Source organism: Kogia breviceps, chromosome 5, assembly GCF_026419965.1.
Source record: "Kogia breviceps isolate mKogBre1 chromosome 5, mKogBre1 haplotype 1, whole genome shotgun sequence".
Classification (NCBI taxonomy): domain Eukaryota; kingdom Metazoa; phylum Chordata; class Mammalia; order Artiodactyla; family Physeteridae; genus Kogia; species Kogia breviceps.
The window spans coordinates 11,032,171-11,046,120 of NC_081314.1; the positions used below are offsets into that span (position 1 = coordinate 11,032,171).

A 13,950-nucleotide genomic window follows, 5' to 3' on the forward strand; every position below is an offset into this window, starting at 1 on the left:
TGCTGGGCTTTCCCACTACAGAGTGAGGTCCACGTAATGGTCTGTTTTACAAACTTTCACAGGCAGGAATGTGGCTCTTCTGACAGTTAACAGGCCCGGTCCACACAGCTGTTTCCAAACTGACAGCAATTCCCCTTGTGTATCTCTAGCAATTCAAAAAACTGCTTTATCCAGTAGATCCATTCATAGCTTGATCAAGACTATTTTTTTAAAAAGAAGATGTATTCTTTTTAAAAAATACTGAGAGAGACTAAGATGGCATACTTAGAAATCATCCAAGCAATTGAGCCTTCTGGAACTTTTTGTTTTGAAACATTTTTGCAACATGCCTTTAGGTGTGGAGCTTTAATACTGTGAAACAAGCTCATGAAATTTAAAATCAGTATGTGTGTCACAAACACTCAATAAAGTGAGTATGTGCAGCATTGTGTAGGACATTTCTTCAAATTCTTTTTCACCCAATGCCTTCTATAAGTGACATGACTGCCATCCTGTGAAACTCTACTCTTTGAAGGCGGGTCATGGATTTGCACCTTTGTATCCTCTGTAGCAGAAGCACTCTGCTTTTTAAAGAATAGCACTAAGTGGATATTTGTTGAAATCAAAGTTATCAGCAAGTTTGCTTTTTATATGGCAGTTCTGCTTCTTCCCACCCCTGTGACCTCGGCTGTCCCTAAGCACAGGCTGACCCCAGAAGGACATCTCACTTGGGTCCACCATCTTCCCAGCATTGCGTGTACTGGAATTCACTGGCTTCCGTCTCCGTGTCAGACCGCATCTTTCCTGTATCCTGAGCCACATCTGAAATAGTTTCTGTGAAGTGCTGATAGAACATACCACCCTGTGAGAATGTGGTGGTTGCTAATGGGTTCTTTTTTTATCCTCCCAGTTAACATAGTTAGTTATAATAATGTAGCAACAATAACAATAGCTGTTTATTTTTTTTAAAGTGCCTGGCACATAATAGGTACACACTAATTATTGACATTATAATTATCAGTGACAGTGACCATTGTTATTGGTAACAATAACAAAATGATCATACTGAGCTCATACTGCACTGGGCTTTTTCTGTTTTTCTTGCTTTTTAAGGTATTATCTCAAGGAAGATATTGAAATTCTAGTTATTTTGCATCCAGGGGTTGATTTGGAGTAAACAAATCATTTACTTTCTTTTTTTAAAGAAACAAACTGTGTGTATAGGGGTATGTGTATATGTGTGTGCATGTGTGCATGTGTGTGTGTGTGTGTGTGTGTGTGTGTGTGTGTGTACATGCACATGTGTTTCTCTTGATTTCAAAACAATTCCGAATCTTTATAGAATGGTGGTTGTGTCTGCAGGTTTTGGCATCCAACTGCCTGGATTCATAATCCAGCTCTGTCACAAGCTAACTTCTGTGACCTTAGGCAACTTACTTAACCTCTCTGAATCCTAATTTTCACCTTTGTAAAAAGGAATAATTATAGTACCTAACTCAAGTATTATGAAGATTAAATGACGTAATGAATGTCATGTCACATAATAGCACTCACTAATGTACATTGTTATTTTTTTATTATGACTGTTATTTAGAAAGAACTGAAAAATGCAGAATAGGAAAAAAGCCAATAGTCACATGTCATTTTATAACCACTATTAACATCCCAAACTATATGCTTCTGACCTTTTTCTGTTTATATGTGTGCTTAAATATATTCAATTTTTATAAAATTAGAAATTATTATAGATTACCACTTTATAACTTGCTTTATCAATTTACTTTTCTATGCCTAATATACACTCTTATATATAGTATTAATCATTGCATATTAGTTCATTATATGTGTGTTCTGTAATTTATTCACTGGACATTTAGATTGCTTTGAATTTTTCACTCGTGAATAATAATACTCTGAAATAATCTAAATACCTTCTGGTGTGTATTCAGATTAATGTTTTGGCAAAAATTCATAGAAAATCATTTAATAAGCTACAGAATATAAAAAATTTAATACTTAAAAATAAATTGTCAAATTGGCTTTTATAAAGACTTTATAATTTTATTTTCATCAATAGTATATGAGGCTTCTAGTTTCCAAGTAATCTTCCCAAGCCTGGGTAATATATATGCATGCATATATATTTTTTATCTTACCCAATCTAATGGCTTCTGTAGGGCAATATGGGGCAAGTCGTTTTAATTCTGAGGCTCAGATTCCTAACTTGTAAAATTAACTAATGGGTATAGAATTCAGAAATATAGTCATAGGTCATAAAGTTGATACTGATTCCAGAGCCTGTCCATGCTCCATATTGGAAGTGTAGCTCAAATGAGAAAGAACTGTGGTGAAGTCAGGTTAACACCAGGTGAGACTGAAGGGATAACTATTGGAGAGCATTTCCCTGGTAATGTTGGGACTGTCCAGAAAGTCTCAGTGTTCATCAGACACGCAGATTCTAATTCAGAGGGTGATGTGGATAACATATATAATTAAGATCTATGATTATATTTATTGCCATCTGCCTTGCTATAAAAGACATGCTCCATAAGGACAGGGATCTTTGTCTTGTTCACTGATGTATTTCTAAACACCTAGCACAGAGCCTGACAATCGTAGGGGTTCAGTAATAATTATCTATTGAATAAACAAGCTGAATGACTCTACTCTTAACCTGTCCAGAGGCTGCCCACCCTGGTAACCAGCAGAATGCCCTCCCCAAGATAAGTGTAGGTGAGCCACCATGATTGAGGCCTCTTCCCAGAAACCACTACTGTGTCGCATGACACAGGCTTTCTCAGATATGTTAACACTTGCAGCCTAGTTAAGATTCAGCCTCCCCTGCTAGAATCCACACACTTCACAGCAATATTGGGTCTCTGCTCGAACCCATGTTTGTTGTCTTAATAGTTCAACTCATGGGTAGTAGTATTTCCAAGTTCTTAGGGATACTCCCTTGCTGTGCCTTTGTCCTACACAGAACAACCACCTTATGGACTAGTTAAGAGTATATTGTATGAGGTAACATATAATGTACAATATAGAACTGTTCACGTAGGCGATATGATGTAGGAATTAAAAGCCCGGGATCTGGAGTCAGATTCCTCAGTTCAAGTCTGGGTTCCACAATTTAATAGCTGTGTCACCTTGAGCAAGTTACTTGATCACACAGTGTTCAGTTTTCTCATCTGTAAAATGCAAATAGTACCTACCTTGTAGGATCAATGTGTGGGTGAAATGAGTTAAAACATGTGAAGAAATAGATATAGAAAGTGAATATGACCTATTTTGATAATTACTATTAGCAGTAATAATCTCATTGAGAATTTACTATGTGTCAAAACTCAAATTTATATTACCTCAGATAATCCTTGAAACAGCTCTGTAGACTAACCATAATTGTTATCCCTACCTCAGAAGGTTTTAGTAATGCCCTAAAATCACATAACTAGTAAGTGGTAGAAACTGGATTTAAATGCAGGTGTGTCTGAAATATTCTCTCATAGAGAAATTTTTCATAAGAGAATTTGAAATATCCACATTCTTGTTGTCATTAAAATTTCCAATATCTGATTTCTAGTCTTTTGAGTCATGCTCACAACCCTAGAACATTTTTCGAGAAAGTAACTTAAATACGTGTGAATATCTAAGCAACAGTCTATTGGTCTGAGAGTCAGTGGTTTCTAAGGACTCTTACAGTCACTTTTAGTGATTCTACCGTGGTCCAGTTCACCACTTTTTGTGTTTCCTCCACTAGGATTTAGAAAAATCAGTCAATTAAATAATTAAATACAATTTAAAAGCTGTAGGGTGGCAAATGATGACCAAAACAGATAATTTGCATTCCACGGGTTTGGTAAACATAATCTCATGAAATGAATGGCTTTCTTTGCAAGATCAAAATGTAACCATTTCAAGATTCATTTTCAACTGTGTGTTGAAGTTACAGGCGCTCTAAGCCCAACAGTGATTCTCTACCTGGTGTGGAAGTGTCCTGACACCACCAGTAGTAGAGACTCATCTATTGTAAAGTAACAGGTTGACTGAGTGCCCTGTGAGTGGCCAGTATCCTTCTCATCACAGTGACAGACTTGAAATTTGAACACTTTTCAGACACCCTAGCAGACAAAACAGTAAAACTGAAAAGCAATCCATTTAAAGATGTCAACCCAGCCACTATATTTGTGGGTATGATTTGCTATGCCATATTTCACACATAATTTTTTATATCCTTGAGGTTTGTTTTCACTGAAGTACATTATAAAATGTACTTTTACCTTTTGCCAGGTGAGTAAATTGTGATGTTTGGTACAGTGTTCTGAGAACTAACTAACTAGCATGGCTACAAACAGGCAGAATAGTGGTAATTTGTGCATCATGCTCATTCAGGAAGCCCGTTAGAATGTCACCTATGATGACAGGGGTTTACACAGGATTCAAGTTGATGTTTGAAGATCATATTTTTCTCTTCAACAGGTTAATTATGTATGGCTTTGTGAAGGCTATGGTATATGCTGACCAGCTGAAAAATGGAGACTTTCATTTCACTGACTGTTTGTTTTTTGGTTCACTGATGTCTGCTACAGATCCAGGTAATTGCCCAAATGATATGTTTCCTTCTTTCTAAGAGTCAAACCTTTAAATTGAATTTTTCTCTAATGACCATCACCCGAGTCTACATAATAATATTCCTTACTCCTTTTCACTTGCAGTTGACTTATCTGTTAGTGGTTACAAAACAAAAAAAAAAAAGAAAAGAAACAGGTGAATATTCTAACACCTCTCAAAAAATAGTTCTGAAAGCAATTTCAGTAATGGGAAAGACTCTAAAATTATTACTGTTTATTTCTGTAGAATATGTAGCCATTTTGAGCTGTGGTCCTTAATTTCTCTCTATTTAACTTTCTTCTTTCAAACATGCTCTATTGAATTAAATGGTAAAAAATAATTTTTAAAATTGTTTACTATGTAACATTTTAAACATGTTAAACGTAGGGAGAATAATAAAAAGAATTGTCATATACCCTTAAAATTATCAAATTATGATGATTATCAAATATGGCCAATGATTTTATGTATACCCTTCTACACTCCTTCTCACTATGACTGAATTATGTTAAAGCAAATCCTAGACAGCATATCATTTTATTTGTAAATGTTTTATAAAATGACCATTGTCATTATGAAACCTAAAAATATTAATATTCTTTTTTAATATTATCAAAGAGCTAGCCTCTGTTCAAATAGCCCCAATTGTCTTTTTGTCATAATCATTATTAGTTTGTGTAGTAGTTTGTACAAATTAGGACCCAAATAAGGTCTACACGTTAGAATTGATGGATATGACTATTGAGTTTCTTTTAATCTATATGTTCCCCTTCCATCTTCTATTTTTCTTGTCACTTATTTGTTGGAAAAAAAGGCAGATTGTCTCGTGGTTGAATTAAATATGGTTGCTTAAAATGTTCCTTTAGCTTCTGTTCTTGTAAACTAATGGTTAAATCTAGAGGTTTAATCAGATCAGCGTTCATCTTTTTTGGCAAGATTACTTGCTTGCTATGAATCTCTATAGCATCACATCAGGAAGCACATACTGTTTAGTGACTCACCTGTCAGCCTGATCCATCACACTACTGGATTTGCTACTCCAGCAAAGACCACCAGAACACACCTGTAGTTGAGCAAGATGTGTTTATTGCATGTTGTAATGAAGAGAAAGCTCACCAGAGGAACCATGGGACATCTCAGAGAGTGTTCGAAAGGACTTGTTATAGGATTGGGCTTATGCTTGGTGATTTTAGGGAAGGCTTAAGGAATTGGGGCTTTGCTCTGGAGTAGATGCTGTCAAAAAGCATGAGTGATTGGGCATTTTAGTAAGTCTTATCCAGCAGGAGGAAAGACTGAATAGAGCCTAAGGCTACAATTTGTAAAGAAGCAGCGCCACTTATAATAGCCAAGATAGGGATGTTGTGGTTTGGACAGTGTTCATTTTTTGTGTTTAGATGTGATTACACACAGTAGGCGTGTTTTTGTCTCGATCCATCATGGTCACAGAGTAAACTTGTCTGATGTTTTCTGTGAAATTGTCTACACTCAACAAGAGAACAGCACAGCACAGCTGATAGTAGCAGGCCAGCTCCCGTATACTAGGGGCTGCTCTTCTCTTTCTTAGAATGGCCCTCTGACCAGCAGTATTGGCACCATGTGGTAGCTTGTTTTAAATGCAGAATCTCAGGCTCAACTCCAGAACTACTGAATCAGATTCTAGAATTTAATATCCCCAAGTGGTTTATATGCACAGTAAAGTTTGAGAAGCTCTTAATGTTAGACTTCCCCATTTTAGCTAATGGCTTTAGTACCTGTTGATGGTTAGGCTTAGTCTAGAATTTGTTAGGGGTTACAAACTAGTGGTATGCTAATTCTATCCTACATTTTGCATGTATTAGCTGGTACTCTCCTGATAGAAGCAGTTTTCCAGATCAACTTTTTGAGTACCCTGTGAGAATTATTTGAACAAAAATTCAGGATAAATTATTTATTCTTTTTGTTTATTTACTAATGTTCAAATTTTCAGAATAATGAATTGTTTATCATCTTCCACATATGATCAAGGAGGTGGTTTGGGGCTTTTTTTAAGTATCATATCAACACATAGATTTAAACATAGTTGATATGTTTCAATCTACTATTATAATTATACTTTTTGAACAAAATATTCTATCCTTGACAACTGGGAGCCTCTTTAAGTTTCTCCTATATCCTTTTGCCACAAACCCAATAGTCTTTCATAGATTTCTTGTTTTGGATTAGGACTAGATGTTCCAACCTTATTTTGTATGTTTCCTGTACCCTGACTTAGAACCAGACATTTCTCTAAGAAGACTTGGTTCTTTCTAAGAGGGAAATTTATTTATAGAAGAAAATGTGGGTACTGGGTGTTTTCATTACTATTGTACTGGTCATTGTTTCTACATATTTTTATTTGTTTTGAAGGAGAAATAATATCACAAATTCATATTAATATTGTTACTTCCAATTTAGGATTATAGAAATTTAACTTAACTTCCTTGAATTTATTTTGCATTTAAATTTTTCTTCTGCCTACTTTTCTTCTTTCTATTACATTAATATAATTTCTTACTTCCTTTAAATGTATATTTTCAAATTTACAATACACATATTATTACTAAAAATATGATTATTGAAAACTGCTTAGATTACATTGTGGTTCTTTTTAACCTTTGTGTGTATGCCACTAGGATGAACAGTTAAAAATTACTCTGTTTTAAGAGCTCTTGAAATAATTCTCTGTGTGGGTAAGCAAAAGTCAATTATACAATAATGTTCATTTGTTTCATTTTGCTTTTAATTTTTGTTTTAAAATTAGATTAAATATCTTCAGAATTCCAAAATGAAAACCATAGGACAAAAGAAGAGAAATCTAGCTTCTAGACCTGTCCTCTCTATCCTAATTTTTCAACCATTTGGATTGGCTTTTAGTTTACACTTCTATTTTTATTTTTTTAATATCTTTATTGGAGTATAATTGCTTTACAATGTTGTGTTAGTTTCTGCTGTATAACAAAGTTAATCAGCTATACATATACATATATCCCCATATCCCTTCCCTCTTGCGTCTGACTCCCACCCTCCCTATCTCACCCCTCTAGGTGGTCACAAAGCAAGAAGCTGACCTCCCTGTGCTATGCGGCTGCTTCGCACTAGCTGTCTATTTTACATTTGGTAGTATATGTATGTCAGTGCCACTCTCTCACTTTGTCCCAACTTACCCTTCCCCCTCCCCGTGTCCTCAAGTCCATTGTCTACGTTGCATCTTTATTCTTGTCCTGCCCCTAGGTTCATCAGAACTTTTTTTTTTTTTTTAGACTCCATACATATGTGTGTTAGCACGTGGTATTTGTTTTTCTCTTTCTGATTTACTTCACTCTGTATGACAGACTCTAGGTCCATCCACCTCACTACAAATAACTCAATTTTGCTTCTTTGTATGGCTGAGTAATAATCCATTGTATATATGTGCCACATCTTCTTATCCATTCACCTGTCGATATACACTTAGGTTGCTTCCACATCCTGGCTGTTGTAAATAGTGCTGCCATGAACCTTGTGGTACATGACTCTTTTTGAATTATGGTTTTCTCAGTGTATATGCCCAGTAGTGGGATTGCTGGGTCGTATGGCAGTTCTATTTTTAATTTTTTAAGGAACCTCCATACTGTTCTCCATAATGGCTGTATCAATTTACATTCCCACCAATAGTGCAAAAGGGCTCCCTTTCCAGCATGTATTGTTTCTAGAGTTTTTGATGATGGCCATTCTGACTGGTGTGAGGTGATACCTCGTTGTAGTTTTGATTTGCATTTCTCTAATAATTAGTGATGTTGAGCATCCTTTCATGTGTTTATTGGCAACCTGTATATCTTCTTTGGAGAAAAATCTATTTAGGTCTTCTGCCCATTTTGGATTGGGTTGTTTGGTTTTTTTTCATATTGAGCTGCATGAGCTGCTTGTATATTTTGGAGATTAATCCTTTGTCAGTTGCTTTGTTTGCAAATATTTTCTCCCATTCTGAGGGTTGTCTTTTTGTTTGTTTATGGTTTCCTTTGCTGTGCAAAAGCTTTTAAGTTTCATTAGGTCCCATTTGTTTATTTTTGTTTTTATTTCCATTTCTCTAGGAGGTGGGTCAAAAAGGATCTTGCTGTGATTTATGTCATAGAGTGTTCTGCCTATGTTTTCCTCCAAGAGTTTTATAGTGTCTGGCCTTACATTTGGTATGCTTCTATTTTTAACTCTAAGCAAACAAACATGAACACGCTGGACTATATACTACAGCACACATGGTTCATCACCTTGCTCTTCTTTAATTAACAGTATTTTGACGAGTAATCCATAGCAACATATAAAGAGTTTTCTCATTTTCTTTTATAGCTGCAGAGTACTCCATAGTTTATGCAACCAGTTGCCTGTTAATGGACATTTGGGTTCTTTTCTGTCTTTTGCAATTATTAATGGTGTTACAGTTAATAACTTTAAAATTAATAGCTTTCCACATTTTGCTCCTGTTTCTTTGGGATAGATTCGTAGAAACAGGTTAAAAGGTATTTGTAATTTCCTAGATGCCAAATTCCTCCCCATAAAGTTTGTACCATTTTGCATTCACACCAGCAATGTATGGCAGTATCTGTTCTGTACAGCCTTGCCAATGCAGAATTCTGTTACAATTTTGGGTTTTTGCCCATACAATAAGTGAGGATTTGTATCTCTCTGTGGCTTGACTTAATATTTCTCTTAATATGAGTAAGGTTGAACATTTGTTCATACGTTTAGGGAACATATGCATTTTTTTTTTCTGAAAAGCAAATGTTTATAAGATGCCCTTTTCCAGTAGGGTTGTTGGTCTTTTATTTTTCATGCTTTAGAAGACCTTAATATCCTAGGGATATTAACCCTTTGTCTGTAATATAAGTTACAAATATTTTTTGCACATTTTTGTCTGTTTTATTTTGCTATGGGATGGGGGAGGGAAAAGCATTTTTTAATGTATGATGTTGACCTGCTTCCTGGAAGAGGATGAAATGAAAGCATGTCTCAGATTTAGAACCCATGGTGTCAGTTAGAAGATCAGAGTCCCGGAGTGGTGTACAGGGAAAGACCATTCCACCTCCAGGCCTAGAGAAGACCTGGTCACTAAGTCATTGCTGGAACATTTCACGCTACCATCCCCCAACCCCAGGGAAATGCAGAAGTCCCTTGGCATCCACGGAAATGGGGCCTCAAGTAAATTATTTTCAATCCATCAGTGATTTCTAGTTAGTTCAGGTTATTCTCGTCTGCCATATATGGATACTTTGCTTTTCATGGTCAGGTCCCATTTTAGGTCACCTGTGCACAAATGTGCATTTTGAAAAGCATTGCATCCATTGTTTCTTGGTCCCAAGCCTAATGGCCAAGTTGTATTTTTTTTTTTTTTTTTTTTTTTTTTTTTTTTTTTTTTCGGTATGCGGGCCTCTCACTGTTGTGGCCTCTCCCATTGCGGAGCACAGGCTCCGGACGCGCAGGCCTAGCGGCCATGGCTCACGGGCTTAGTTGCTCCGCGGCATGTGGGATCTTCCCGGACCAGGGCACGAACCCGTGTCTCCTGCATCGGCAGGCGGACTCTCAACCACTGCGCCACCAGGGAAGCCCGCCAAGTTGTATTTTATGGGGTGATTCAGCCAGCTCCAAGTGTGTTGTGTTCAAGCTTTGCTGCTTCTGTGACTAGTGATATTCCTGAGGTTATGTTTACATGACACAGGAAAACTGATTGAAATAGAAAAAAGAAAAATCTAGCTCACTAAGATGGTTATTTATCTGCATTGTATCAAACAACTGAGCTGACTGAATTTTTTGAAATACAGAATTGACTCACAGCCATAACGAGAATCCTGGAAACCAAGTCCACTTTCCAAGTCTGGCACAGACCAGCTCTATGACTTTGGGCACCACTTAGCCTCTCTAGATTTTATGGGTTATTGAAAGTGGAAGATACTCGATCTCATCTTTTCCAACCCCTTCATTTTACAGATGAAGAAACTGACTTTTCATCTGTAAAATGAAAAGTTTCGACTAGAGCCCTTTACAGCTCTAACATTTGGCACTTATTTCTGTGAGACTGTTTTTTGTTGGTTTTTTTGAAACAAGTTTTTGTTTTAAAGTAGTTAAAAGTGAACCCAAAGCCCTCCACCCAGACATTTGGGGGTTCTAACGCCAACCCAGCAAATGTTAGAGAAGATCTCACATAGCAGAGACCCACACACGAACAGGAATGCTTAAGCTCCCTTTTCTTCTGGGAGCTAATTGTTATATTAAAACACGCTGAACCTACTCTCTGCTAAATTGGTGCAATTTAAGATCTTCAACAACCTTTAAACACCTAGTTAATCTTACCCTACAATTATTCATTTATTGCCTAAATTACTGTGACTCACTAATTTATGAAAGAGAACCTATGCTCTCCAGGTCTGATTTTTCTTGGCCTTCTTTAAATTAATTCTTTCCCATTTAGCCTTAGCTAAATCTTAGCGAGGTATTATTAACTATTCATATTTTTCTTTTACAGTTACATATTTAGACTTAAATCTCATTCTTCCTGCATGTTTCAGACTCTCTTCAGCCAATTTTCAGTTTACCTCCAGTTAGGGTGATTTCGATATTGTTTGATTGATTTAATTTCCTCCTTTCCTCACTGATGAAGATCTTGCTGGTGATGTAAACGTCATCAGCATCCCTTAACAGAAGAGTGGATAACTAAAGTCAGAGCCCCCGAAGAGACCGTGTATGATAAACTGCAGGGTACGGGAAGAGAGAAGTACTTGCAGGGCTTGATCGATGAACCAGCTCATCTTCAGGTGTGTTTAGACAAGGAGAAATAGGAGGATGGGGGAGGGAAGAGAAACAATCAACAAAATGGTAATAGAGTAAGAGACCCAACAACTGGAAATAGATGCTATAGTTAATATCCCTCTTTTTACAAATGGCCAAAGACTCCCATTAGGAGTCTCTCCGACCTCATACTATCCTCCTGTCTCTTTCATCACTGACTTGTGTCCCAGTTTGGTATATTTAGATTATCCAAGATAACGATTTTTACTCTTAAGACTGAAATGTCCCTTTATATGGAGTGAGTGACATAGAGAGGTCTTTAAGGTATGTAAAGATACTTGGGAATCCCACTGTACCCATGTGCTATTCCTTAAATACACCAGTCTTTTTTTTATTATTATTATTCAGGTATAGTCAATTTACAATATTAGTTTCAGGTGTACAACATAGTGATTCAATATTTTAATATACTCCACTTAAAGTTATTACAAAATAACAGTTATATTTCCCTGTGCTGTACAATGTATCCTTGTTTCTTATTTATTTTATTTTATTTTTTTATTTATTTATTTTTAAACATCTTTATTGGAGTATAACTGTTTTACAATAGTGTGTTAGTTTTTCCTTTACAACAAAGTGAATCAGTTATACATATACATATGTTCCCATATCCCCTCCCTCTTGCGTCACCCTCTCTCCCACCCTCCCTATCCCACCCCTCTAGGTGGTCACAAAGCACAGAGGTGATCTCCCTGTGCTATGCGGCAGCTTCCCACTAGCTATCTAATTTACATTTGATAGTGTATATATGTCCCTGCCACTCTCTTATTTATTTTATACGTATTAGTTTGTATCTCTTAATACCATACCCCTATCTTGCCCCTCCCCCTTTTCTCCTCACTGTTAAACACTAGCTTGTTCTCTATATCTGAGTCTGTTTCTGTTTTGTTATATACATTCATCTGTTTTATTTTGAGTCCACATATAAGTGATAACATAGTGTATTTGTCTTCCTCTGTCTGACATTTCACTAAGCATGAAACCCTCTAGGTCCATCCACATTGTTGCAAATGGCAGAATTTTATTCTTTTTTTATGGCCAAGCAATATTCCATTGTGTATATATACCACATCTTTATCCATTTGTATGTTGATGGACACTTAGGTTGCTTCCATATCTTGGCTATTGTAAATAATGCTGCTATGAACATCGGAGTACATGTATCTTTCGGAATTAGCGTTTTCATTTTCTTTGGATATGTACCCAGCAGTGGGATTGCTGGATCATGTGATGCTTCTATTTTTAGTTTTGGGGGTATCTTCCATACTGTTGTCCATAGTAGCTGCAACAATTTACAATCCCACCAGCAGTGTACTAGAGTTCCCTTTTCACCACATCCTTGCTAACATTTGTTATTTGTAGAATTTTTGATGATAGTCATTTTGACAGGTGTGAGGTGATATCTTATTGTGGTTTTGATTTGCACTTCTCTGGTGATTAGCAACGTTGAACATTTTTTCATGTGCCTATTGGCCACCTGTACATCTTCTTTGAAAAAATGTCTGTTCAGGTCTTCTGCCCATTTTTTAATTGGTTGATTGCTTTTTGATACTCAGTTGTATGAACTATTTATACATTTTGGATATTAACCCCTTATTGGCCATATCATTTGCAAATATTTTCTCCCATTCAGTAGGTTGTCTTTTCATTTTGTCAATGTTTACCTTTGCTGTGCAAAAGCTTTTAAGTTTAATTAGGTCCCATTTGTTTATTTTTGCTTTTATTTGTTTTACCTTAGAAGACAGATACAAAAAAATATTGCTAAGAATTATGTCAAAGAGTGTTCTGCCTATATTCTTTTCTAGAAGTTTCCTGCTTTCCAGTCTTTTATGTAGGTCTTTAATTCATTTTGAGTTTATTTTTGTATATGGTGTGAGGAAATGTTTAATCTTATTGCTTTACATGCAGCTGTTCAGTTTTCCCAGCACCACTTACTGAAGAGACTGTCTTTTTTCCATTGTATACTATTGCCTCCTTTGTCGTAGATTGATTGACCATAAGTGTATGGGTTTATTTCTGGACTCTCTATTCTGTTCCATTGATCTATGTGTCTGTTTTTGTGCCAGTACCATACTGTTTTGATTACTGTCGCTTTGTATAGTCTGAAAGCTGGAGTATGATACCTCCAGCTTTGCTCTTTTTTCTCAAGATTGCTTTGGCAATTCTGGGTCTTTGTGGTTCCATATAAACTTTAGGATTATTTGTTCTAGTTCTGTGAAATATGTCATGGGTATTTTAATAGGGATTGCATTAAATCTGTAGATTGCTTTAAGTAGTATGGATATTTTAACAATATTAATTATTCTAATCCTCTAAGAACATGAGATACCTTTCCATTTACTTGTGTCATTTTCAAATTCCTTCATCAGTGTTTTAAAGTTTTCAGAGTATGGGTTTTTCACCTCCTTGGTTTAATTTATTCCTAGGTATTTTATTCTTTCTGATGTGATTTTAAACAGGATTGTTTTCTTGCTTTCTCTTTCTGATAGTTCATTATTAGTGTATAGAAGAGCAACAGATTTCTGTATA

At 36.0% G+C, this 13,950-nt stretch overlaps 1 protein-coding gene across 2 annotated transcripts in view; it reads left to right on the forward strand.

Moving 5' to 3' along the window:
- The window catches only part of SLC9A9 (solute carrier family 9 member A9), a 719,922-nt gene that overhangs the window by 298,605 nt on the left and 407,367 nt on the right, over positions 1-13,950 (forward strand). For both annotated transcript variants that reach the window (XM_067033615.1, XM_067033614.1), the window contains one exon: positions 4,456-4,571. In XM_067033615.1, the coding sequence (XP_066889716.1) occupies positions 4,456-4,571 (116 nt within the window). The remainder of the gene's footprint in view (positions 1-4,455; positions 4,572-13,950) is intronic.